The sequence below is a fragment of the Ceratotherium simum genome, chromosome 2 (assembly GCF_057802395.1).
Source record: "Ceratotherium simum simum isolate JZ-2026a chromosome 2, ASM5780239v1, whole genome shotgun sequence".
Taxonomy (NCBI): Eukaryota; Metazoa; Chordata; class Mammalia; order Perissodactyla; family Rhinocerotidae; genus Ceratotherium; species Ceratotherium simum.
In genome coordinates this window covers 3,949,383-3,977,279 of record NC_141901.1, presented here as the reverse complement: position 1 = coordinate 3,977,279, position 27,897 = coordinate 3,949,383, and the positions used below count along the sequence as shown (strand labels likewise).

The window sequence follows — 27,897 nt, the reverse complement described above, 5'->3', positions numbered from 1 at the left end:
TATTCACTGAATGAATGAATAAGTGAACAACCATGGATTGAGTGCCTCCTAAGTGTCAGGCCCTTCACTGGGCACTTGACATCAAACTCATTCTGTTCTCTTCACAAACCTGTGAGGTACCTAGTGTCATAATCAGCCCTTCCAGCAGCGAGTCGGAATAGACTCCTTAGATGTGTCTGCAGCGGCAAGGCATGCTGGGAGCAAGGGAAAGGCTGAGCCTGTGGGCAGAGGACGCTGAACATGAGAGAGGAAGTCAGAACCATGGAAACAGAGCGGGTTTCTCTCCATTGGCCTTTCCCTGTCCCAAACCAACAGGCCCTTCAGACTGGGTGTAAGGACGACATTTTTTTAAATAACAGCTTTACTGAGATATAATTTACATACCATACAATTCACCCATTTAAAGTGTAAAATTGAATGGTTTTTAGTATATTCACAGACATGTGCAACCATCACCACCATCAATTTTATAACATTTTCATCACCTCAAAAAGAAGAAACCCTGTACCCCTTAGCTATCACCCCATCTCCTGTCTTCCCATCTGCTCCAGCCCTAAGCAACCACTAATATACTTTCTGTCTCTATAGATTAGCTTATTCTGGAGAGTTTATATAAATGGAATAATGTAATATGTGGTCTTTTGTGACTGGCTTCTTTCACTTAGCATGATGTCTTCAAGGTTCACCTATGTTGTGGCATGTATCAGTACTTCATTCCTTTTTCTGACCGAATAGTAGTCCATTGTACAGATATACCACCATTTGTTTATCCATTCATCAGTGAATGGACTTGGACTTGATGTTTTGATTTGACACAGGGCTTTGGACAGCTGGGAGGTGTATGTATTCATGACCTATGTCATGACCCTAAAAGCCATAAAATGAAACTTAGCTTTGTTTATTGTTTTAATTGCTAGTTACTGTTTCTCAGGGGTGGTTTGAAAGCTCAGGGGTGGAGTGTCTTTTAATTGTCTGCCTTGGTAATAAAATAGTGCGCCAAAATGGCTGAGTCGAGATGGCCCACTCCTGTACTAAGAATGGCAGGAAGCAGCAGGAAGCACATCTCAGCCAGCTGTGGCTCCCCTTGGGACTTCTGAGGACCCAGAGAGAATAGAAGGATGAGAGTAGACTAGATGAGACCTTGGACATCGCTTGGCCTAATAAGGGGACGTGCTAGCCCCATAGCCAACATTCAATAATAGCTAACAATTTTTGAACACTTACTTCATGCCTTGCCCTGTTCTAAGCATTTTATATGCATAAACTCATTAAATCCTTCCAATGACCATATATCCTAGATATTACTATCATCATCCCCATTTTACAGATAGAAACTGAAGTACAAAAGAGTTAGATAACTTGTCCAAGGCCCCAGAACTAGGAAATACAGAGCCAGGATTTGAACCGGCAGTCTGGCTCGAAGCCTGAGCCCTGTGAGCTGCTGCCCTACCTGGAGCACTGTGATCCCATCAGCTCCTCCGGGACAGACAGGGCTGATTCCAAATCTTGTGGGGCTCTGGGGATATTGGCCACTTCCTGTGGGCCATGGAAGAAGGATGGTGCAGCCTCTAGAAAACAGGGCACATGTTGCATATTGGGTTGGAGTAAAGGCTGATGGATGTTAATAATCTCATTTACACACAGGGAAACTGAGGCTCAGAAAAGTCCACACCCAGTGTATGTCAGAGCCAAGATTGAAACCCAGGTCTAACTCTGAATTAGTTGTTCTTTCCACTTCTATCATATTGTCCCTGTGCATCCCCAACCGCACCAGACTCAGAGTAAATTTTTTTTCTTATGCTTGTACAACAGTTAACAGGTTTTATAGAGAAATTTCACATACTTTATCTCCCAAATTACGTTAAGTTCCTATCGCTATAATGACATTTGGAATGAACATCTCCCTCCCATTTCTCTGTTGTCCCTGCTGTTACCTGGGAACGCACCTAGACACTAACTCTGCCTGTGCCGCCACCACTAAACCTGCTGACCCCACCTGGATGACCCACCAGGCACCTGGGGCTGTGAGCCACACCGATTTTAAAACCACTGAAGCAGTCAGGACTGTGTCCCACTGGCTGAGGGTTGCTAAACCCTCACCAGGCTCCTGGGCTGCAGCACCTCGTCCGGGGAGCAAATGGGAAACCTTGGAGGTCCCAAAGAGGGACAGACTCCCCGGGTCAGGGGCCTGGGGGTCCTTTGTGCAAGGAGAGTACCTGACCTGGGTTTTCCCTGGGAGAGAATCTCAGAGGCCACAGACCTGCCCTTTTCAGATCCTTAAAGCCTACAAGTGGGTAGGTAGCGGGTATTTGGGACTTTTTTGGTCTTGTGTGCAATATTTGACCAGAGTTCACACACCCCCGTTTCTGTTCTTCTGCTTTATCTGGTGGTGGTGGTGGTTCTTCTTCACCTCCTCTCCATTCCCACCTCCTCCCTAAAAAGGCTGCTCCCTCCCTGAGGACCACCACTGCTCTCCTAGAGCATTCTATAGTGTCTGTGGATGCTCAAGAAATGATGAATACATGACCCAACAGTATGGATGGAGGGCACCGTGTTTTTCTTTCCAGTGACATTCCAGGATTTCTTACCCTCTATCACCTAAGCCAAAGAAATCTTCTGGCCCCAACCCATCCCATCTGCAATCTGCACCAGAATGTCCACGAGGCTCCCACTGGTATAGTGGGAACAGTCCCCTCACCTTCGTGAATGGAAGCTGGCTCAGTGCTGACAAGGAGACAGCCCAGAGCCCCATCTTTGGACCTCTTCTCTCCTCTGTTCTGTATTTCCTGTGAGTTTATCCAGTCCTGTGACTTCAAATACCGTCTCTAACTGGTGACTCGCAGAGTTTCGTTTCCAGCCTGGACACCTACTCTGAACTCCAGTCTTGGGTGTATATTCAACTCCCTCTACTGCATCTCCACTTGGATGTCTAATAGACGTGTCAAACTTTCATGACCAAGGAAGAACTATTCATCCCCACCCTACGCACATCTCTCTCCCCAGCAAGCCTTCCCCAACCTGGGAAAAATACCCCACGTGTCCCGTTGTCCAAGTCAACCATCCAGGGGTCATCCTTGATTGTCCTCTTTCTGTCACGCCTTACACCCAATGCAGCAGTAATTCCTACCTGTGCTACCTCCAGATCCCCCCCTTCTCACCATCTGCTGCTACCAGCCTGGTCCACTCCACCATCGCCGCTCAGCTGGACCACTGCCGGAACCTTCCTCCTGGCCTCTCTGCCTTCACTCTCATCCATCCTCCACAGACAACCTCTTCGGTGTAACTCAGGTCACATCCCTTTTTGAAACTCCAAATGGCATCCCGTTCACTCAGAATAAAATATGAAGTGCTTGCCACAGTCCCCAAGGCCCCACATGGTGGCCCCAGACTGCCTCTCGTCCGTTACCCTCTTCTCTTTCCTGCATGCGACATGTCTCTGCCACGCTGCTCTTGTCTCTGCCCCTCAGCCTTTGTTCCTCTCTGTGATTTCTGCTCAGGACAGTTTTCTTCCCGTCTTTTCCCCAGCTGGGATTCAACTCAGATGACCCCACCTCAGAGATGCCTTCCCACATTCCGTAGATAAAGTGCCCTATTTTATCTTTTTCATGGCATTTAACAAGTTATCGTATTTGTGTAGCTGTGTATCTGTTTATTGTTTGCTACCCTCGCTGAACTCCTTAAGAGCAAGGACTCTGTCTTGTTCACTGGTACACCCCAGGGCCTCGAACAGTAAATGTTTATTGATGAGAAACTGAGATAACTCTTCCAGCAAAGATCTAGAGGCAGTGTGGCACGTGGGTGTGGAAAGAGCTAGAGCTTTGGGATCCAGTACCTCTGGTGCCGCACTTACTAACTGGAATAGCAAATTGGCAACTCTGGGCCGTTTTCTGTCCTAGAAGAGGTGTTATGAGAAGGGTAGAAAACGTGTCAAGTGCTGTCAGGACAGTGCCTCCCACATAGCAGCTGCTCCAAGGAGGCAGGTGAGTCCAGAGGGCTGACTTGGTTCCCAGGGCAGGGCCCTCTCCTTCATCCAGGATGGCAATGGCTAAATGCTGGGGTGAATGGAGGAGTTAAGGATAAGGGAAGAATGTAAAGAAGATTCTGGAATCATTGCAGCATCCCAAAGAGACTGTTGATCCTCTTGAAATGATGGTGTAAGGATGGTCCTGTGGGAAGGGGGTGAGTACCTTGCATGACTGTCTTAAGAGCCTTTGCAGTTCTAGAAGAGCAAAGAAGCAAGCATACCTTATACTTTGGAGGCTCTGGGTTGTCTGGCCTCTTTCTGGTGAACAAGAGAACATTCCTTTTAGCCAAGAGCAGGGGTTCCTCAACCCCCAGACAGAGCACTCTCATTGCCTCTCCTCCCAAGCATGGATGGGAGGGCCTCCCTGGTGCCTTGTTTCCTAAACCAGAGCCCAGAGACTAAACAGGGGCAGAGCCAGGGAGGTAGGTAGAGCTCGATTCGGGCCTGTACACAAAGGTTGCACTGTGTGGATGGCCCACAGCATCCAAATTGTATTTACTCAACATGGCAACAACGTAGGGGAAGTTCCGTGCTGTCCAGACACAGGGGCTCCTCAGTTCTCACAAGAAAGTCCCATAGAAATGGAAAGTAAACACAAGGGGTGATTTTCTTCTGGCCTGGGCAAAGTCAGACAGGAACCACGGAGTGGTTTCCACTCTGGCTGGCAGAGCCAGGCGGAACGGGGCAGGGAGGGCTTGGTAAGCAAGATCAGGGCCCAGGAAAATGGAGTGGAGGCCTGCAGTCCGTGAAGACCAGTGTCAGCTACAGTAGGACGCAAAGGGAGAGGAGTTCAGAAAACAGATGTCAGATGTGGAGACTGGCCCGAGAAGAAAGGACGAGCTGAGGTCAACAGTGATCAAGACCCAGAATGGGGATGCATGTCCCAAGGGGTGGGTTGAGGGTGTCAGTGACTCTGGGAGCAGGTGCCCAGGCCCTGACACCACAGGCTGGGTTGGATGGGGGAGGGAGAAAAACGCACCTTCTGTGAGGACTTTCTGTGTTCCAGGCTCTGTGTTAAACACTTTATGATCTTAGGAACAGACAAAGAACGCTTAGTCCCAGGGAGGCCGAGGGGTCCCAGGATCCCTATGGGGACTAATAGGGACCCTGAAGTCCTTCTCAGAACTAAGAACAGTCAGAGTGAGAGCATGGCCTTAGTAAACCATACTCAGGGCTGAGAGAGAACTACTGAAGAAGTTGCTCACCTGCCTGGGCCTGAGTTGGTACTGTTGGACCACTGGAGGAGGTTGGTAGTTGTACCTGCCAGAAATGCAAGGCAGAAATCCAGGCAAAGCCTCCAACAGGCTGAGCCACTGGCCCCGGTCCATCCCAAAGACCATGCTTCCTCCATTTTACCTGTGCAACCCAGTGGCTAATAATAATTTCACTATTTATATAACACTTAACAGTTTTCAAAGCACCTTCACAAATTACCCTACTTAACCAATGTCCGTTGCTGGATTACCAGGCCCTGGAGTTAAGTGTTTCATAGATTATTCTGTTTGACTTCTCCTGTGTGACTCGGGCTAAATTTCTTGCCCTTTCTGGGCTTCAGTGTGCCCAGCAATGTGAGAGAAGGCAATAATCTGTCAGTCTTCCACAATATAGAATGAGAAGCCTGGAGAGGGGCTGGTGGTGAGTGGATTTGCCAGGCTTTCGCAAGCTCTGGAGTCCTTAGACATTCTAAAGAAAACCCGTTCACTGGCCTTCAGGAAAACAAACTCAGACCTATTATAGTCTTTCCTTCAACTGAGTTTTTAAGCCGTAAATGCTTCCAGAAGCCTCGTAGTTCTCTTGCTTCTGAGCCCCTTGCCAAGCCCAGTTTCGAGACAGGGCAGTCAGGGAGGAGCTTTTGACTCCTGTATGGCTCTATTTTTATCTGGCATGTATCTTCCTGCACCGCCAGTGATTGGCGCCTTTGGAGCTGAGGTAAAGTGCGCTGTCAGCAGGACCCGAGCAATAAATAGCAGCGGACAGAGAGACTGATCTGTTACGTGGGCAGGAAGTGAGACAGATGGACAGACCGACTGGCCAGCCCCTTTGCCAAGAGCAGCTCAATTAATCACCCTGTCCCTAGAGCCCCTCCATTGTTCCCGGAGGACAAGATGTTCGCCTCTGACCCTCCTGACGCTGCAGGTGTGGTCAGACAGGTGCGAGTCCTGGAGCTCCGCCCAGCGGGGCACGACGCGGGGGCAGCAGACTCCCCCACTCTCCCCCAGCGTTGTGGGGACTCTGGCATGGTGAATAGAGGTGAATCCTGTTACGTCTTTCTGTGAAATCAGCATTTGGTGTTTAGGCTGGAAGGGGGTGAACTTGAATAACTGCAGGAAGCAGTGAACAGGGACCTGACTTTTCCTCCAGAACAGCCTGTTTACAGAGCAGAAGGCCCAGGGCCCCCGGAGGCTTTCCTGGCTCTAACAGAGCCTTCTCCCCCAAGCTCTGCCCCACATTTACTTAACTTTGCCACGGGCGGGTAGTGGGGGCGGGGGTCTGCCTCTCCCCTGCTCCACGGGGACAGCATCACAGCATGACCGTGATGTTTACTTTGGAGGGAGTACCCAAATAAGAAAGCTTGGAGATACTTTTAGCACAAAAAGGAGGGCCTAGGCAGTGTGTGTGCGTGTGTGTGTGTTTTTGTGTGTGTACGCACATGTATGTGCGTGTGTGTGTGTGTGTGTGTGTGTGTGTGGTGGACAGGGATGCATGCTTGCAGCTGGGGAGGAGAGTGCCTCGTCATTGTAGGCCATGAGCCCCACGGAAAGACAGAGATGGACGTTCTCAGGCAAACGGCTGCCCAAATGCTCCCAGTTTCAGGCTAGACGTGAGGAGGGGAAGCAGAGAGGGAGTTTGCAGTCTGTGCAAGAAATGCTGTCATTTTGGTCACAAAAAATGAAAGCCTAATGTCTCTGGGACTGGACAAATTAAAAAACATTACTAAAACCAGGTGGTTATGTAGGCTGTGTGGAACAAGGCAGAAGCGAGGCGACTGTTTCCAGCACCCGCTGACTCGCCCCGTGTGTCTCGGTGACAAACGGCACATAGGAGTGAACGGTGTCCACGGCACAACTTGGTCTCTTCAGGGAGCCTGGCAGCACGCTGAGGGAGGAAGGCCACGGTAAACCGATGACCTGCCCTGGTGGCAGAGCAGGGGCGTGGACATGCCTGTAACCAGCTTGGAGAAAACTGGCATCTAGGAAATTTCTTCAGCAGAAAGGGACAGGAGAGTAAAAGGGTGGGCGTCACTCAGTGAGGACCCTGTGGAGGACGGTAATGCGGTGTGCAGATGCCCAGCTGCCGTCACAGGAGGGCTCCTGGAAGGACCCCATCGCCTGTAGTAATAACAGCCCTTCCAAAGCGCTTATCACGTGCCAGGCCTGGTCCTGCACTTTACATGCAGAGTGAATCATTGACGCCACAGAACCACCTGTGAGAGGTGTGCCACTGTGATCCCTGTCAGGGCGCAGAAAGGTGAAGTCGTGTGCCCAAGGTCACCGAGCAGGGGAGAGATGGGCACCTCTGAGGCTGAGCCGGGCGGCCTGGTTCTCGTCCGCCGTGCTACCTGCCTCTCATTTATTTATTAATTCAACAGATATGTACTGAGCACTTCTGTGCCCAAGGCCTCAGTTAGGTAGGGAAGACAAGACACATAGACATGTTAAAAGTTCCATGAACGGCATTGGCTCACCCTATTTCCTACAGTCAAAGACCCCTCTCTCCAGGGCATTTCGCCGGCCCCGTTTGCAAAGCCTCCTCTGACCGAGGGGAGGAGCCTCCTGCGCTGTCGCAGACCTACCCCTTTTCAGGCCGGGTCTTCGCAGAATGAGGAACGGGGTGGGGGGAGGGGGGAGGGCTTGTACTGCCTCCCAGGTCCCTGGGCACCCCTCCAGGACAGCACCAAGTTTTATTCCTCTCCAGATCCCCAGAGCCATATGCAGGGCTGAGCACATTGTAAATATTCCCTAATGAGGTTGACTGAAGGGTTTTTTAAAATCTCTGAATGCAGGAACCAGTTGCAAAATGCTGTTGAAATACCTCCCTGTCACAGCATCCCTGCTCGTGGCCACAAAACAAGTGCCTTGCGGGGCACCTGGTACCGACACTGAGAAGAGCCGAGCACACGTTTGCGGTTAACTTTTGCTTCTCCTTGGTTTGCAGGAAAGGCCGGCAGAGACCAATGCCAATGTGGATGACTCGGCGCCCCCCTCGGTGGCCCAGCTGGCTGGGCGGTTTAGGGAGCAGGCAGCTGCCGCAAAGGAGGTGAGTCAGGCGGCCATGGAGCCCCTCTTCTGGGAGGGGGCTGGAGGAAGGGAAGTCTGGGTCAGGCCCAGAGGAGAGGGAGGGAGGGAGGAGGCTTGGTAAATACCAAATTAGGAAGCGAAGCCAGAGAGGGGTCCCTCTGAATGTGAGGAATGTTGCGGCTGCTGGGCCTGTGCAGGATCTGTCCCCACCAGAGTAAGGCTTACACTCTGGTGAGGAGGGAGGAGGCACAGGCAGAGAGCTGAAAGGCCTGGCCGCCAGGGGTGGGAGTCTGGATTCGTTTCCATCTTGATCATCCACTGATAGCAGCTTAGATCTTGCACAGCTGTGCCAGGCCTAGACTGGTTCAGAATAAAGAAGTCGCCACACCGGGGTCCTGCCCCAGAGCCTAGGAATCTGGAGCAAGGCAAGGCAGGGACAGACCCTAAACTGAGAACTGAGAAGGAAGAGAGGACTTAAAGAGAAGCACATTCAGACAAGAAGCCAGGGATCAGGAAGGACAGGGATCCAGTGACCAATGGATTCTAGAAGAATCCTGCTGGAGAGGACGGTGTAAAAAGGGGTGTTGTAACGTTGGAGAGATTTGGGCTAGGTTTTCCTGAGTCATACAGTCTGAGGAGCTCATTAGAGGAGCTCATTAGAAGTGAAATGAGGGAAGGGCACCCCCAGGTGGGGGGAGGTTTATCATGGCCCCTTGCAGCAAACGAGAGCGAAGTTGTGCATTTTTAGGTCTGTTATTTTGCGCCTTTGTTTTCCCATCTGAAAAATAGGTCCATAATTTCTAGACTTGATAGGAATGTCATAAAGGGTGGAGAAGATGGTATTGATCTAAGGTGCTGGCCGGGCATGGAAGCTGGGTGTGGGTGTCATTTTGAGAGGCTGTGTTAGGCCAATGAATCTCAAGTAAAAGAGGGCGTTCCAGCAGGAGAGGACCAGGAGAGGAAAAGCTCGATGTCAAAATGCATAGACAGGTAAATAGAATAATTTATATAGTTAATGGGCAGTCTCAAAGACATGCATTCCCTCCCTCCATTCTTTTCTCCTCCAGACATCCCTAAACATTCCTAAAACCAGTTTTCACTTCCTTCCTCTTCCTCCCTGTTGCCTGATTAGCTCTCTCTCTTTTTCTCTCTGTGTGTCTGTCTGTCACCCTCCCTCTAGATACCAGCCAGTAAACCAACAAGAAGGAAACCGCCTTGTTCCCTCCCCCTGTTCCCCACCAAGGTAGAGCTGGGCCAGAATGGTGAGGAGGTAAGTGCTGCTGTTGCCGGGGCTCAGAGGATGCTGGTTATGAATTTTCGTTCTCTTACATATAGGAAGAGGCATGAGATGGACACTTTTAGACCTGGAAACCTGTGCAGGGAATTTCCCCAATTCAGATTCGGGGATGAAGTTCCTCTTCTTAATGCTTTCTGAATCTTTTACTTTGAAAACTAGGGTCCTTCCTCCTTTCTCTCACCGAGCCTCATTTACAATTTGTCCAAGACAGGAACACTATTTTTCAAACCTGAGAATTTCAGCAAAGAGAATGGGCTATATAGTATTACCACACCAGATTGAGGAGTCGCGAAAGTTATGTTTTACTGGCAGGTCTGACTTATATGATCTTCTGTTGGAGAAGGCACCTGGCAAGAGGGGCTACACTTATATGAGGCAGAATTATAATGTGAAAGAATCATGTGGTTCTGCGGGATCTTGTAAAGACTGGCTGTTGTTCTGGATCACTGGAATAAAACCAGAGCACACAGGAGGACTTATATATAAATAGCCAATATTACCAACATAATAAAGGCTCTGGTATCATAGATCCTAGCCAGCAACAGATTTCCTGCCTGCATGCTCACCTATCCTTGTTTATCTAATTGGAGCTGTAAGAGGAGCCTCTCCATGCCCTATCCCAGCAGCCCAGGAATGTTCACTGTGCTCACGGTCCCTCCAGAAATGTATTTGCGTGTTCTCTCGTCCAGCCTGGGGGGCCAACCCCAAAAGAGAGCAAGCAAGCCAGAGACAGTTCAGTTCCCAAATCCCACCTCAACCACCCCTTTCCCCCCTTCCTTCTTGGGAATCAGCATCCTGATGATGGACACTGGATACCTGTGAACGTGGGCAAGCTATAGAGGGAGACATTGGAGCAGAGCGACAGTTTTCAAACCTTTTCGTCAACCCAAGGCTTGTAAACAGAAGCCCATCAGATAAAGCAGAAACTCAGAGCTACTCCTGGTCAAGTGGGGTGGGGGTGTCTAGAGCCCCATCTGCTCTGAGAATACTCCCTCCCACACCAAACAAGGGTCTTTTTCTGGGATGAGAACCCCAAGAAGCACATTTTTTAAAAACAGAGTGTTTTGTTGGGGTGTCCTCAAGTGCTGACAGTATGATTCTCTGGCTTCCTGGGGTTATCAGCCAGTGCTGTGACCAAATACATACCAACAACTTCTCTTTACAGCGGGTTAGCTCTCCTCGTGACCTTCGCCCTCTAGGCTTGGTGTCTATGTTGGGCAACAGGCTGAGGCCATGGCCATTAGGAGCCTGCTGTGAGGCTGCCCCCTGATGACCTGGACTCGGCCCTGGAGAGGTCACTGCACTGCACAGAGCCTGCTTCCTTAATATGGGACAAGAACGCTAGTCAGAGAGATGAGGGGCTGGATGGGGACATTTAATTCCCTGGAATAGTAGCAGAGTGAGTCGCGGTAGTTCAGTGACTCTGGGAGAAATAAATCTACAGGTTTCATCCCATGGGGCATGCCCAGCAGTTAAATGGCATATAACAGCCAAGGGCTAGATGAGAAGGGTGGATTTTGGAGAGAAAACCCTGCCTGGAGTGACAGGCTGCTTGCACATAGGAAGGACATTGCTTCCAGGACCGATGACTTTTTGTCACCTTGAAATTCACATAGAAATAAAATGAGCAGCCAGCTTTGTCTGTCTGGGTTGGACGGAGGCTGCTGTCCACAGTTCTACGCTCCCATAGCACAGCCTGCAGGAGCCCTAATGCCCGAATCTTTGGGGGGTCTGAAGGGAGGGCACCAGTCAGGCCACTGCTCAGTTCCTAATGCACAGTGCTGGGAAGGGTCTTTCCATCTGTTCTTCGTCTCTGCCCCTTCCCTATGCCTGCTTGAGCCTGAGACAGTGGGGTCAGCCCCTGCAGATGGGGTGACCAGGATGAGTGACCCCCCCCTCTGGAGGATCCAGCCAAAGGGTGTTTAATATACCCACAGACCCTGCCTGGTCTGCCCAGAGAAGGGCTTAAAAACACTCTCGTCTGAAAAATCAGGTCCTTAATTTCTAGACATTATAGGAAGGTCAATATATCGACATATATACATACATATAGAAAGATGGAAGGCTGGTTTTTCTCAGCAACTTGCCCAGAGTCGCTTGTTAAACGGTAAGGGAAGTGCTGCCACCTGCTGCCCTTCCCAGGAACTACATTAGCTGCTATTTTGAATTCTTTCCCCTTTGCAGTTCAATGCAAATCAAGGATTTTGTGGAGCACGAGCTGGGTCCCAGCACTGTCCTATGGTGGACGGGCTGTGTTTATTGAATTTCCACTCTCTTCCAAAGATAGTGGTCAGTTGGGAAAGAGAAGAGTTTATAGTGTTACGTAAAGTGAGCTTTGTCAGCAAAGTTGTTGCTGCAGTTTCTGAAACGGTATCTTGAGAAACACTGGCTCGTGTGAAATTTTACTGTAAAGCACAGGAATTAAGGACAACCAAGTTTGGGCTGGAAGCTCTTTGTACTCACCATGGACACAAGGCTCCTTGAAAGACTGCTTTCGGGATATGTCTAACTGTGTAAACTTACGGAGCCTGAGGCACCGCAGAGCTGGAGGAGTCCTTAGAATCATTTATTCCAACCCACCCACCTGGGTCTCGGGTGAGGAGGCTGAGGCCGAGGCGTCTGTCCGGCTCCTGTCAAAGCCAGAATTAGAAGGGGCTGGGGAGGGAGGTGGCTTTCTGAGTCCCAGCCAGTGACTGTCCCACTCCACCTCTCTCCCTCAATGTTGAGCCTTAAAAAGTTCACAAATTCAGCTATCTCCCTTCCATCACTAAAATAGAATCATCTCACTCAATAAATATCTCAGAATATTTCTAAGACATTGGTTATTCTTCTTCTTATGATTTAGGTAAATTAGTCCATGGGGGTGAGGGGCAGATAAAACACATTGGGTCTCCAAACTATAGGAAAATCCCTTTTCTGCCTTCGCGTCTGTCCAACAACATGGAAGTCATCTTATTCTTCTTTTTCTTCTTCATAATCATCGTCATCATCACTGTCATCATTCCTACGTGTTGAGAATCAGTATACCTGTGGAACCAGAGTCAAGTTGTGGGGGTTTTACACAAAATGAGTCAACCTTTTTAGACAATATGAAATCCAAAGACAGATAAAATTCCTGACCTACATTCGTCACAAAAATATCTCCAACTAACAGAGCAATTATATGGTTATATAGATATATATTTATATACATTGATAGATAACAATGTATATATTGTGTTGGTTTTATATATATATATATATTTTTTTGATGTTATATATGTATAAAACCAACACAATGCCTAGAATGTGGTAGATACTCGGTAAATGTCTGCTTAATCAAATTGAATAGTCGATGTTTTGGAAAATGATAATTTATAAACAACATTATTGGTGGGATTTTCCAAAATATCATTAGTTCGAGGGAGGAATTTCAATAATACGTCTGTCAGGTTTTACTCCTGGTCTGTGGTTTCTTGTTTTGTTTGTGACAAACAGAACGGATGGTCATTTTGCCCTTTCTGTTTGAAATTCCCTCCCACTGTTGGCTCACGTTGTTGAAGGTGGTGAGGTGAAGATCTTGTCCCCCTTGGACGTGGTCTGTTCCCTCACAATGACCGTGAAGTCATGTTTCCTGGAACAGGAGACCTCCTGTGTTTCGACGTCCTGCCTGCTCTGACTCTTAGATTCCAGTGGTCTTGCTAGTGGTGAGAGGAGGGTGGGAGAGGAGGGAGGGAGAGGAGGGCGCCTGCCTGGCCCAGGCCCTGAGGAGGTCAGTGGGCTGCTGAAGCTAAGTGTGAAGTGATGAAACCAGCCTCTTCTCCTCTTCTTCCACCTGTGGCTTCTGGGCTCCAGCCAGAACCCCATCTCCCTTCACCACACTCACTCGGTTGTTTTGGTTCATTTGCTCTATAGAAATCACCACCCAATGCAAGCCACCCTCCTAAAATCAAGGTGAAGAGCTCGCCTCTGATTGAGAAGCTTCAGGTAAGTGCAGAATGGTTACCCATTGCTACCTCTGATGCAACCCTATCTCTCATCCACATTTGCATGTCTTCGGGGCTCCTAGGGGTGGCCTCGTCTGTCACCCAGAGAGCTGACCTCTGATAATCCGCTAGTGACCAAATTGCGTAAAGAACGAGGAGCTCTACCTGGGGGCAAAGGGCTAAAATAAGGACCATATCAAGCATGAGCTCATATAGTTAACGCCTAATGGTGATTGATGGATAATGGGATGCTGCGAGAGTCTTCTGGAAAAAGGACATTATAGTGCAGGAAGCGCTCCAGGAATAGCCAAGTCCTTTCTCCCAAGCCTGAACGCAGCCACACACCATGTAGCCTTCCACAGGGCTGAAATTCAGCTGCTAGACGTTGCCCTGATGCGGCCAAATTTGTTGCTTGGAAAGCATGCTGCCCTTCCTCTCCACCAATCACCTGTGTGCCCAGAGCCCTCAGCGCTGTGCTCACAGCGGGCTGGCTTTCCTGGGAGTGTAAATGAAGCAGAAGATGCTGCATTTGAGTTCACAGTCTTGTTGGGGAGACAAGATTTTCACACGTGGTACAATAAAAGACATACACACAGATCTAGACTGTGTGTAACTACCCGACTCCTACTGCTCTAGACCAGGAATTTCCAATAGACCAAACCCTTGGCATTATTTAGGCTGGATAATTTTGTTGTGGAGTAGCGGGGCTGGGGGGGAGGTGGGGGAGCACTGCCTCATGCACTGCAAGATGTTTAGCAGCATCCTTGGTCCCTACCCACTAGACGCCAGTAGCACTCTCCTGCAGGCTGAGATAATGAATAATGTCTCCAGACATTACCAAGCGTCTCCTGGGGGCAAAATCACCGCCCGCCCCACCCCAGGTGAGAACCACTGCTCTAGAATTTTAGAGCGAGAAGAGAGTAAACTGGGCAGGAGTAACTGATAAATGCTTTATGAAACACCTATACCCCGAGTGGGTCCTTAAGAATGGGTGGCTAGAAAGGAGGAAGGAAGGTACTCCTGGTGTGGGAACAGCATGAGCTAGTGCGCAGAGGAGGGGTAGGCATGATACGTTCGGGTGGGGCCTGTGGAAGACCCTGCAGCTTTCACCACAGTCTCTGTGCAGCCACCCAGAAGAACGCAGGGCTCTCAGGCGCTGTGTCCTCCCCTCTGGGCCTAAGAAAATCAGCTCATCAACTTGGTTATGAAGCCATTATTAGTGTGCAAGACAAGTAGCCACAGCCTCTGCAGTTTCCAGCTACAAGAGAGCCCAGAGATTTGGCCCCAGCCTGATTTGGGGTTAAGGAAAGCACCTCTGGTTTCCGGCCATGAGCCTACCTGGTGGAGGGTGGGGAGAGTCTCCCCTGAAGTTTAATTCACACTGAGAAGCCCTGACTCCGCCCCTGCTGCAGGCAGGCAGTGGGACTGCAGGGCTCCCACACACAACTCAGACATCCCTCCCAGCAGACTTCTGAGGGGTGTAGCCCAGGACCCCCACCTCTGCCTCCCTGCAGCCCAGCACAGCCCTCATCCAAGTGCCAGAAATTACTTCCCAAATGCTCCGGACCCCGCAGTCTTGGTCTCATTCCCCTTTCCAGTCATTAATGAGCCTCTTTGGGAAACACAGCAACTTAAGAATGAGGTTTTAATCGCTAATTGTTTAATCTCACTAAGAATGTCAGCGATAGTATGACAATTTGGCCAAGTCCCATAGGAACCTTACTTTGTTGGAAATATGTGGGGAAACAACTAAGAAATGCACCATCAGCTAGATTTTTCTTCTAAATATTCTATTGGATGAGTTATGAACTGTGATTTTTCTTCACTCGTCTATAATTTGGAGTTCAAATTTTCTGCTGGCTAGCAAGATTCATTTTATTTGCGAGCAGTTTTACAGAGAAACTTCCCCAGCTTGCAGTTGCGAGGGGAGGGAGACCTCCTTTGATGCAGGGTTCAGGTCCCCTCTGCCACGAAGCCCTCTGAGCCATCCCGGCGCGTGGGCTCCCGCTGCCTCTGTGCTCCAGACCCGTCCTTGGTCCTCACTGTGCTGCTTGTGGCGTGGCTTGGGCTCACAGTGTTGCTATTTAACTTTCATATTTTTAAGTTTTACCATGACTTCGTCTTGTCTGTATTAAAGTTCTTTCTTGAAATCACAATAGAAATACGAATACCTTCCTAAACATGTGTAATGCTCTGTGGTCTGAAGTCCTAAAGGACGTGTGGGAATTCTCCAGGACAACAGAGCCCCGGCTGGCGGAAGGGCGGCACCCAGGGAGTCTGGAGGGAGGGGGTGTGAGTGTGGGGTGCGAGTTGGGTAGTGGCAGGAGAGAGTAATGGGGACCAGATCCTAAGAGACTGGAGGGCAGGCAAATAAAAAGTCGGAGACTCAGAAAGGCTATTGGACTCATGGAAGGTCACACAGCTATAAGTGACAGATGCGATATCTGGAGTCGGGTGCGTCGGTGTGGAGAGCCCATGTACTTTCCACCGCACCATCTGCCCCTCGAGCCCAGTCCCTTCCCTGAGAGGCCTTGCTGCCCTCTGTCCTGGTCTGGAGAACATGGCTGTGCAACGATTTGGAAATGCAAGAGGAGTGAGTGCCCCTAGATGGCGCTAAAGAGGATCCGGGCCCTCATGTTCAGTCCCTCCACAGACACCTTCCTGCACCACCACCTTCTCCGTGGGAGTAGCGTGGATCTGGGACCACCTGCCTCCTCCCCCACCAAACTCAGGACTCCCTCAGGCCTCAGTTTCCTTTGGGTAACCTCTCCTCTTTGCTTGCCCTCAGGGTTCGTTTTAATCTGGTTTCACCTGCACTGTGATGCCCCAAATGGGGGCCCACACTGGCATCTGTCCTGCTGGCTCCCTCCTGGGAGGGCTCAGCAGGCTACCGTGTCCCCTACTTTGGCCGTCTACCAAGGAGACTTGAGGGACAAGCAGACCTGCTTGAATCCCAGGGCACATTTCTTAGCCACTTCCCTAATTTGTGCCATGAGAACAAAACTGAACACGTAGGGTCGTTGTAGAGAGAGAAACCACATGGCCCGGCAACAGTGGGCGTCCAGTGAGCAGTGACTATGACTGACCCTGATGAGAAGGATCACAAGGGTGCTGACTTCCCATGAGATCCTGGCACCCGCATGTGCTGGCAGGTCCTGTGTTGGCCTGTTTGTCTATGAGTTGGGGCCATTCCAGGGCATTTTTGTTGGATGCAAAGCAGTATTTTCTGGGTGTTCTGGAATGCAGCTTGTGGTAAGCCGGGTAGTAGGGGATGGATTCGCTAGGCAATGCTTCCAGGAACAGGACTTGATGTGATGATGGATAATTGGTTGGAAAGTAACTTGGAAAGCCTCATGTTACCTAGTCTCAACCGGTTCTGAGGCCAGGTAACCAATAAGCTGAAGTAGAAACTCTTCTCCTCACCTCTGTTTAAAATGTCTCATATCTTCTCCACAGGCCAATTTAGCCTTTGATCCAGCGGCCCTGCTGCCTGGGGCCTCACCCAAGAGTCCTGGACTCAAGACCGTGGTGTCGCCATTTCACAGCCCACCTTCCACCCCCAGCAGCCCTGGCGTGAGGTCCCGGCCCAGCGAGCCAGAGGAGGTGCCCGTCAGCTTCGACCAGCCTCCTGAAGGCAGTCATCTGCCCTCTTACAATAAGGTAATGTCTGGCTCCAAAGTATTGTGGTGCGGCTGCAGAAATGTGGGCATGGACAAGCCTGCATTATCTCTGCCCTGTTGTTGTCCTGGGGAAAAGAGGGCGCATTTGAGCTGTAGTCAGAGCTGGTTTTTAACAGAAGGGAAATTTCTCCTCTTCTTTGCAAGTGAACTAAGATCACCCCTCTCCCCAGCCTGCCTCTCCCTGTAACTGTGCCGCTCACCAGAAAGGCAGGCTTGGAGGATGGAGGGCACTATCCTTTGTAGAGAGAGGGGTGGGAGGTCAGGACTGACCTCTGCTGTGCCTGTGCGGAGTCGAAAGCTGAGAACAAAAGCGGAAGGCCTGATCGGTGATTCATGCGGAAGGGCGGGCAGTGTCACAAGGATCCAGAACACCCTGTTCTGCCCTGAGGTGAATGAATAATCCTAAGTGTCTCCGTCTGGGCTCAAATCATCCTTACTGCGTCTTGCCCTAGTTAAAGAACATCTAAATTGTTCCCTTCGCAAAAAGATGTATGGCAGGGCTCGTTTCTGTAGATGCTGCCCTGATACTTTGTGTGGGCTTTCATCAATCCCCGGCCCTACTAGGAGGAGGTAAGAATCAGAGGAACAGTCTAAGCAGGCACCCAGCAAATCTGGGCCAGAGCCAGGCAGGGGCCGGGATTCAGGGGCTCTGATGCCAGGGAATAGCAAAGGGATGTGACTTGAGAATTAAGGATGGAGAGAGCGGGATCTTCTGGGCCCTTCCAGAAAATCCATCTAGGAAAAAAGGTCAAATGTGTAGAAACAGGTAGGGCCCCAGGAAACAAACTGGTGTAAGGAGGGGATGGGACAGGCTTGAGCCTGCTGGCTAGGGATGGAGTGGAAAGCCTCCAGCCCAGCGTGATGGAGAGACCCCTGACAGGAGAGAGGAACCCAGGGGAGAGCCTAGTCTTCTCACAGGGTTTCAGTAGGGAGTAGGGTGAGGGAGGGAGGCGCTACCAGCCAGTCATGGTGCCAGGGGCTTTAGCCTTCTGACAGCAGCAAGGGAGCAGGCGAGATTATTTCTGAGCCCTGCTGGCCGTGAGGGCCGAGGCCTTGAAAACCTGCAGGGCTGGCCTCACCGTGGTCTCAGGAAAGTCCCTGGGAAGCTCTTATAAACCAAGTGTTTATTCCAAACCTCTGAGTTGGAACTAGGATTGATAAATAACAAAATGTAAGCCAGTGGGAAAATGAGATTTACAAAAATAAGACTTACAAAAATAAGATGTAATTTACATATAAATTTTTAAAGGACGCTTCACTTCAGTAAAGTAGGGCGCCCGATATAAACATTTCCAGTGATCTTCTGACCAAGCCTGTGGGTGAGGTGAGGCCTGATTCTGAGGTTCACACACTTCCCAGAGAAGAAATGATTTTCAAGCAGCTCTGCTGGGTGCTTCCAAGATGTGGCTTCTGATGATGGGGGACCTGACTCCTAGAAGGCAAAGGACTGTGGCTACTCAGCTCTCCCAGGATTACTCAGCTCTGTGGGGGCGGGAAGGGCCGAGCTGGGGGAAGGGAGGCAGCTGGTCACCAGTGTCCAACTCCGCACCCACGAGGTCCCTGTACCAGGGCCAGGCCACCAGCAGGCCCCTAACGCTCTTCTCTCTTGGGTTCACCTTTGTCAAAGTATAATTTTCAAAATGTTAAAACATGACTCTTAAACAAAATAGAGTTAGATTTTATTCAAGTTGTCAATTTATGAGGAAACCTGTAAGATGGTAAACTCACTCAAAGAACATTCAAAGAGCTAGTTACTTACAGGCCATCATAAAGAACAAATATTCGAATAAAATTGCTAAGTTAGGCACCAAACCGATTAATGTTTTACAGGGCAATGAAATCATAGGTTATCTTTTTTACTGGATGTTAAGCATTTTCATCTTCAGGAGACAAAAATCTGCAGGTACCGTGTAATTTCACAATCCCACAGGGCTCTAACCTATAATAAATAGCAAACAATGGTCCGTTCCCCTGGAAGATCAAATGATCCTTGGGCGGGCTGGTGGAGCAGTGTTTAGATGGACATTGGAAGAACATGCAGTCCTCTTGGCCTCTTTTCCAGGTTGTGGATAATTCTCCTTAACGCTTTCTTCCAGGTGCGGACGAGGGGCTCCATAAAGAGGCGCCCTCCCTCCAGGCGATTCCGAAGGTCTCAGTCGGACTGTGGGGACCTGGGAGATTTCAGGGCCGCGGAGCCATCCCAGGAGAACGGTGCCAAGGAAGAGAACGGAGATGAAGTGTTCTCACCCAAGAGCGCGGCCTCAGGATCCCCAGGATGGCCTCTGCCCACTGAGGGGGCGGCGGGAAAGGAAGCGAGGAGGAGCCTGGGGTCCCAGGAGAAGCCTCCTCTGAGGAGGAAGTCCAGCGGGACAGAGAAGCAGGAGGAGGAGGGCGGGGCCCCGGAGGAAGCCCAGCAGCACGAGAAGGCTGTGCAGAATTCCGAAGAGGAGGCCGGCCAGCGTCCAGCCGGGGAGGGGGCCTCGGAACCCCCCCACGCCTCGGGCGTGGAGGCCGAGAATGGGTGTGGGAGCCCCACGGAGGACCGGCCTGCCGGCGAGCAGACGGAAGAGTCTACAGAGGAGAAGGAGGAGAGGGCAGGAAGTGAGGAGGATGAGCCCGGACAAAAGAGCCAAGACGTAAAGGGGCCCAGGCAGGGAGCTGTGGAGGAGGAGTCCCCGCAGAGTCCCCCTGGAGGAGTGGAGGGCGGCCACACCCCGGAGCAGGGGAAAGGCAAGGAAAAGCAAGAGGAGGGGGCCGTTCCTGAGCCAGGCTGCAGCCCTGGGACCGGCGGTGCCCAGCCAGAGACCAGTGGTGAGGTCCCCAGGACAGAGGTAGGTGGCCAGCTGGTTCACCCGGGGGAGGGCAGGGCCAGGGCCAGCGTGTGCCTTTGTCACTGTGTTCCTTGCCGTCCCATCCCAGAGCAGCTGTGTGCAGTAACCAGGGCACTGGATGAGACAGGCTGTGACTGATGGTGAGGAGACAAGAGGACAAGAGAGGGCAGCATGTCTCGTGCTCCCTCTGGCTTCTCGCTGACTTTAAGTTCTGGCACACTTCCGGGTGTGTAAGGAGTGACCCAGACTGTGCGCAGCTCAGTGACTGAGGTCCACAACACCTAGTGGAGGCCTCCTGAGGCAGGCCCTGGGCTGGCTCGCTGCTGAAGGGGGATTCAGAGAGGAGAAGGTTGTTCTCCTTTCCATAATAAACTCCCATCTAGCCGCTGAGAGCAGCAGCCCCTAGGGTGCATTAAAGAAGGCCAGACGTGGCAGTGGGCAGGCGTCTCCCAGGGAACCCGAAGCACAAGCGAGGGACAAACAGTGTGTGTGTGAAGAGTGCGGGAGGAAGTTGGAGAAGCTTCAGGGCAAAGGCGGCATTTGAGTGGGGCCCTTAAAGAAGGCGCCTCTGTCACATCCATTCACGTGCAGGTGCTGACAGCCGGCGCACACCACCCTGTGCACACGCGGAGGGGTAACTCAGCCCCTGCCCTCCTGGCTGGGCCCACACTAACTGGCCCTTCGGCGGTCTCCTCCCCACGCTCCCAGGAAGCCCATCTTGGACTCACCTACCTGTGCTTCAGGAGCAGAACCAGCCTTGCCAGGACTTAGAAGTTCCACAGGCAAAGCTCCACCTCCCACCCCTACCCTATCCCTGACCTCTCATCAACAGTCGCCCTCCAGTGTTTCCCCTTCCCTTTTTGTCAGTACATTCATTCATTCACTCACTCACTCAAGCCACCATCAGCTTCCTACTACATCAGCCTCATAACTGGCTTCCTGCTTCCGCTTTTTCTGCGTATATAGTCCATTCTCTGTACAGCAACCAGAGAGTTTGGGGAGGGGGGTGTGTGTATGTGTTTAGATCATCGACTCATTGTTAAAGTCACTCACCTCCTGTGTTAATTTCTTAGGGCTGCCCTAACAAATTACCACAAAATTGGCAGCATAAAACAATAGAAATGTATTGTCTCCTAGCTCTGGAGGCCAGAACTCCAAAATCAAGGTGTTGGCAGGGTTGGTTCCCTCTGGGGGCTCGGAGGGAGAGTCTGTTCCATCTTGTCCCCTAATTTCTGGTGGCAACTCTTGGGAATCCTTCCTCGCCTCTTCCAGCTTCTGGTGGTTGTCGGCAATCCTTGGCATTCCCCAGCTTGTAAACACATCACTTCAAGCTCTGCCTCTATCTTCATGTGGTCTTTCCCTTGGTATTTGTGTGTCTCAGATGTCCCCCTCCTTTCTCTAATAAGGACACCAGCCCACCCTAAATCCAGAATGATCTCATGTTGAGATCCTTAATTACATCTGCAAAGATCCCGTTTGCAAAGATCCCGTTTCCAAATAAGGTCATATTCACAGGTACCAGGGGTTAGGATTGGACGTATCTTTTGGGGGGATACAACCCCCTACACCTCCCCACCCCCTTGGCCCATGGCTTCCCAGTGCATTCAGAATAAAATCCAAACCCTCTGTGAGGCCTTGCATGGCGGGGGGGGGTGCTGCCCAGCTCTCCCTGGCTCTCTCTTCTCGCTGTGCTCCAGCCATGCTGATGTTTTTTTGTTCTTCAAATACCCCAGGCTCATTCCCCCTCAGAACTCTGTTCTTGTCGTCCACTCTGCCTGGAACAGTCCTCCTTCTGACCCTCACATGGCCACTTCCTACCATCCTTCAGATCTCAGTCAAACGGCTCCTCCTCACTTAGACCTGTCTTGACCACTCAATCCAAAAGAAACGACCCTCCCCCTCAGTTACTCTCCCCCACTGTTCCACTGTGTCATCATAGTACATATCACTATCTGAAATTTTCCTGTTTACTTTTTTATCATCTTTCTTTACTTTTCCCCCACTGCATCCCCAGTACCTACTACAGAAGCTGGAACGTTGTAGGTCCTTAAAAAAAAATTTGTTGACTGAAGGAATAAATTTTAAAAGAAAAGAGAAAATTGCTTGACTCCCAAAAAATCGTCTCTAATGATACAACAACAGATTTAAGAGGGGTTGATGTGTTTGCGGGGGCTCTCCAGGGGTCCTCACATTATTCCCACTCAAACTAGATTGGGGAAAAGAAAGTGTGGTTCTCAGAGACTCATGACGTATGACTAAGACCCCCTCTGGTTGGGCACCTGGGCAAAAATGCTTCAGATTTCTTTGGCACCATCCATTCTAAATGAGCAGTCTGATCCCGTTAGCCCTGAGATCTCCACCAAGTCTCCAGAAGGCAGTACATGCCCCAAATCCTTACTTCTTTTTGAGAATGGAGCCACTGAGTCCACAGAGTCACCTGCCAGTGGCTGCCTCATCTTACTTTCAGGCTAGGAGGCACCTGCCTTGCCAGGAGACCTTCCCATCTCACTAGCAGCATCTTCTGGTCCTGAAGGGTTAAGAAGCCACCTTGGTTGAAGAGCTTCAGGAAGGTCTCGGGTAGAGAAGGCCTCCTGCAGAAGCTCCAGGTGCTTTGGGGCAGGTTCTCTGGAAATCTCTTGAGCTTTACCACTTCCATCTTCCTGACCTGACGCAGCCCTGGCAAGGGGGTGAGATACCCTGCACCCTCAGGAGCGCCCTTCTCCCAAACAGGAAGCCCAGGGGGAGAAAGAGTAGTTCCATTCACCACCTCTCCACAGTTTTCCTTCTCCTTATCCATCACTGAGATGTAAAACTCTGATGCCCTTAGCTCCACCCCCTGGTTTTAGGGAGGAAGAAACTGAGGCTCCAGGAGTGGACAGGAGTTGTCCAAGGTCATAGAGCTCAGTGTTGACACGATGGACGCCAGCTCCAGTGCTCAGAATAAACTGCTTCACTAGGCACCTCTGCCTATCCGCAGAATTTATTCATCTGGGCGGGGCATTGCCTCCAGTCCTCTTCTGTCCCTCTCAAGCCTGGTCAAGGTTAGCGCCAAAGTGCCTCAGGCAGTGGTGCACAAGGACTCACCAGTGAGAGGGTCACGGGCTTCCCCAGGCACCCCAGGCCTGTCCCAGGTCTTTCCTGATCAAGCAGAGACAGCACACACCACTGATAGACCCTGTCCAAGCCCCTCATCTAAGCCTCATCTTGTTCTTGGATGGTAGAAATAGAGTCCTCAGATAAACTAATTATGGTTGCATTCAACATTACCGAGCACCAGTTATCCCTAGCACTGTGTGAGTTACTGGGGGTTCAAAGATGAAAAAGACAGAGGCATAAACAAACAAACATAAATAACGACAAGACGGTAGAATAGCTGTCCAGTTCAGTGACTGAGAACAGCGGTGCTATGTGAAGTACAAAGGATGGAGCGATTCCTTCTTCAAGAGAAAGCAGGGGAAGGTTTCCCAAGTAGGCCAAAGGCATCAGATGTGTGAAAGTACCATAAGGGACTAACTTCCTCTTATGTTGCCCCTCACAAGCATTTTAACATGTCATGCTTGAAGAAGGAGCCATCCTGGGAATTTCAGTCACGGGGCAGGCTGGACACGCCAAATCACAGCACTTAGGATTCTGTTTATAGGAAACGTAGCCCTAGGAAGAGGGCACTGAATAAGATCCAGCTCCAAGACTGTAAATAAAGTATTTCTCAGACACTCATTCTGTAGCCAGTACTGTAGAGGGCACTCACGTATGCAGAGACAAACTTATCCAAACAAAGATAACCCAGATGCTTTGACGTTGCATCCAAGACTTTGTAGTGCTGACAGTAAGTGCTGACTTCCCAGTTGCCTGGTTCAGCTGCTTTTCTCAGCATCTGATTTGAAGTTCCTTTCTCCCTCGCTGGGACATACCGCTTTCTCTTGACTTTGTAATTCTCTAAGTGTTGACTTTGCTCTCTTCCTTCTTCTCCCTCTAGGTTAACAGCTGGGCAGCTCCTGAGACTCAGTTCTTGGCCTTTATCCCTTCTCACTTCTCTTGGGGCCACATCCCCTGCATTCCCACCTCAGCCCCTCCCTTAGCGTCTAAACTGCCCTTCACTGAGATCCCTGCCCCCCAGCCACTTAAGTGCTGTCCTTCTGCATCTTAATCTCTCTCTCACTGCTGACCTGCTCTGTCTTTCTGCATTAATCCCCAAAGCTAAGTCGCTCTCACACTCACCTTCTTTGCCAAGACTTGTGAGTGTCATTGGTGGAATTCACAAAACCGTGCTGATTGGATCTACCATCAACTCTTACCAACCTGGCTGAACCATATCCATCCTCACTGCTTCCTGGAAACCCTCTCACTACATCTCTGTCATCCTGTTTTCACCCACATTCCTCAAACTTCCTCCTAACATCCTCTCCGGCTCTGCAACTGAGCTCACCTCTTATGTCACTAAAAGGAAGACCAGCCAGTTCACCAATTCCTTGTTCTCTCAAAGTGTCTCCTCGTCTTGTGACTCCGAGAAGAGGCCCCTCTCCTTGACAAGACAAACGCCCTGATCTGCTGTGCTCTAGCTTCCTCTGATACCATTTTCTGGACATTTTTGCAGGACATTTGTGGAGTGTGTCTGTGCATTTTAAGTGATGGGTTAGACTAAGAATTTCCCATTTTGTTTCTCTTCTGTATTTCTAGCTCCTAACTAGCTCACCCCTTTCTGCCTACAAACATGCTCGGATCTCTCCAGTCCTAAAGAAAAATCCCTCAACTCTATCCTCTTCCACACACACACCCCTCCACTTTGTCTCCCTCTCATTTGTTTCCCCTTGTGATTTCACTCTTATCAATGATTTTGAAGCTCACAAATGCCCTCCCAGCCACCAAAGACTGGCGTGTCTTGGTTCTCTTCGTCCTCACCTCTGTGAAGCAGCTGACACTGGCGGCCTGCCCTGGAAACACCTCCCTCCCCAAGCCTCTGTCTGGCTAGGCGGCACCCCCCCCCCCCGCCCCCCGCCTCCCAAAGAAGAGTCACCACATTCTGACCTTGGCCATCTCCTCTGGCTCCCACTCCCAGGCTTCAGCCATCACGTTTTCTGAATGACTCCTAAACCTGACCTCACCATCACCTCCCAGACTGCTCCTGACTGCTTAGCGCCAGCCTAGCTGTGGTCCCGACCAGACACCAACAGACCTCCCCACTCGGAGGCCCACCAGTCCCTCACACGCAGCATTTCCAAAACCAGACTCGTCCTACTCACTCTGTTTCTTCACGTATAGTCACAACTGAAACCCAAAGTTCCTTTGCTATGCTTACCCATCTCTGCTCATTTCTTCTACCTCCATACCTAAGCCGTCCCAGGTGTTATGAAAAGGTCTCACCCCCCCCCCCCTTGTGGGGCCTTTCACTTTCTCTCTCTCCATCTCCACTGCCATGACCCCAGTGCTACCCTTTCTTTCTTATCTCTATAGTCACAACTCAATCCTAATGGAATTCCTGGTCTCCAGACCCTCCCTACACAGTAGCACCAAATTCCTCTTCCCAAAAATGCCATCTCTGTTGTCTACTCTCCTGCCCAAAACACTTTGATACTGCCCATTGGAAAATTGAGTTCACACTCCTCTGCATGCTGAACTTTGCCGGTGTCCCCAACCTTTAGCTGTTCCCTGTGATGGGGCCCAGGGCTCCAGCCAGCCTATACCATCCACCATTCCACAATAGGCAACACATCTTCTCACCCGCTCCTGCCATCCCGTCCTCCGTTCTGCCCCCAGAGATGCCTGCACCACCCACTGAGAGTGCTCTCAGCCAGCTGGGGCCCAGCTCTCACTGACCTGGAAGTCCTCTCACTGCGTCTCTGTCCTCCACAGGCCTTCCCTGATTGCCCGGATGACACATGCCCCCAGGCCATCAAGGTGGCCCATATCACGGACCACCTTGCACTGTGGATACATTCGTAAATGTCTCCATTTCTCAGCTAGAGAACTGATGGTGCTAAGGCCTGGTGCAGCTCCTCACACAGAAGGAGCTAAAAGTAATACCTTTTGAATGATGTTGAATAAATAGCTTTTTTCCTATCCTTTTACTCAAGTCTCAGTCTTTTGTTTTCAATTCTTTGTGTTCTTTTTCCGTTTTTGTGCTGCCAAAGATTCTTGAGCAGTGTTTCAGGAAGACAAAATTGAGCAGGAAGGAGAGAGTAGGTAAGAAGCTAGGGCAGGAGGACGTGGGGAGCCAGCAGTCAAGGAAGGGGCAGTATCACCCCTAGTAGTTGAGGGCTCAAGCCCTGGGCCCTGGGTTTAAACCCTGACTCTACCACTTACTACCTGTGTGACCTAGGGCAAGTTGCTTAATCTCTCTGTGCCTTAACTGCCTCACCTATAAAACAGAGTTAATAGAAGTACCTAACTCATCAGTTTTGTGAGGAATAAATGAGTTGATGAATGTAAAAAACTATGTCAGGCACAGAGCATTATTATTATCATTGCTTTTACTATTTCTGCCTGATCTAGCCTCCCCAAGGAGATATGCCGAGTGTCAGGATGTCCCCAGTCTCTTCCTAATTCTTTCTTTCCTCCTCTGTTACAGGATGACAGCCCTGTCCAGGACACTAGAGTGTGAGGAAGAGCCCATGGATGAAGCTGCTGGAGACGTCTCTTTGGAAGCAGCAGCAGCAGCAAATGAGGCCATCGCAGAGGCCGACTAGGAGGAGGGTCTGGAGTCAGCTCAAGACACAGGGTGTTTGTTTCCTGGCCTCTGCACCGTCCGCAGACAGAGATTGGATCTGAGGGCAGCAGACTTTTATCAGCTTGAGTTTGTGTCACTTGATCAACTTGGTAAAAAAAAAAAAAACTTATTTAAAACAATTTACTGTGGTGACGACTCCCAGGGATACTGATCACCCTGTGGGGCCCTATCTATCTATCTATCTATCCGCACCCATCCATCCCTGCGGCTGACCTCGGCACTGGACTCTGATTTAGCTTATCAGATTTTGTTTGTGTCAAGTGCTAGCCTTTTTACTGTTCTAAAGTTTTTACCGTTCTCAAATGTAAGTAAAAACCAATTTCAGGTGGCTAGAAACAAGAGAAAATAGTACTGCTGAAAATATAAATCCTATAAGGTACAGAAGACCTTAAATTGTATCGAGACTCCGAGGCAACCTTTCAGCTTGGTCCAAATTTGAACTGGCCAACCAACTTTTAAAACATTGGACTAGAAGAGATAATTATTGAAACATATGCGTCTGTTCCAGCAACAGGAGCTTTTCATCCTGTAGTTTTCTTGTTCATGACTACCGTGGGAGGGGGCCGGCTCAGGTCACCCCCTCTGCTAAGGAGGGAGAGGAGGAGGCAGGGAGCCACTCCCAGGGAGAGGCAGACCGTCGGGAGGTTTCACAGCTCCGTGCTGCTTCTCCTCACCCTGAAAGCAGAGCAGTGGCACCTGGACAATGCCTGCCCTCTGCTTCATCCTGTGAGGATGAAGTTTGCACCTCCAGAAGCTGGCCCTTGAGCATGGATTAGAAATTTCCTGGGAGGTGCTTTGAGTGCTGTGATGTGCAAGCTACATAATGCAAACCTCCTGCCTAGCTCCCCTGGGCAGCTGTTCTGGATAGAAGCCCAGGCTCTCCTTCCCGACTCAGGAGTGGGTTGGGGTCTTCAGTCTGCTCTCACTGGATGGCCTGTGCTTTAATGTTATGTTTGGAGAGTGCAGGAGGCTTTGCAGAGAACAGGGCTCCTGACTCCCATTCCTTGACTCATGTCCTGTTCCCTCTTCATGCACTCCTGCTGAAAGATGTTAATCCAAATAAATGTTTACTCTTGAGCGTTGGTCTTTATTCAGATTTGAGTATTTCAGTGTCTCCTTGGGCTGGTTTGGTAGGTGG

The 27,897-nt window shown here is 50.4% G+C and overlaps 1 protein-coding gene across 2 annotated transcripts in view; it reads left to right on the top strand.

Annotated features, from left to right (window-relative positions):
* The window catches only part of RCSD1 (RCSD domain containing 1), a 66,043-nt gene extending 38,207 nt beyond the window's left edge, over positions 1 to 27,836 (top strand). Inside the window, exons 1-7 of one of the 2 annotated variants that reach the window (XM_087437493.1) lie at positions 7,502 to 7,972; positions 8,180 to 8,281; positions 9,443 to 9,532; positions 13,454 to 13,525; positions 16,981 to 17,184; positions 19,301 to 20,035; positions 26,601 to 27,836. In XM_087437493.1, the coding sequence (XP_087293619.1) occupies positions 7,844 to 7,972; positions 8,180 to 8,281; positions 9,443 to 9,532; positions 13,454 to 13,525; positions 16,981 to 17,184; positions 19,301 to 20,035; positions 26,601 to 26,633 (1,365 nt within the window). In that variant the 5' untranslated portion in view covers positions 7,502 to 7,843 and the 3' untranslated portion in view covers positions 26,634 to 27,836. Of the gene's footprint in view, positions 1 to 7,501; positions 7,973 to 8,179; positions 8,282 to 9,442; positions 9,533 to 13,453; positions 13,526 to 16,980; positions 17,185 to 19,300; positions 20,036 to 26,600 lie in introns of those variants that run through there. The other variant, XM_087437497.1, reaches the window with a different exon arrangement.
* The last annotated feature ends 61 nt before the right edge of the window (positions 27,837 to 27,897 follow it).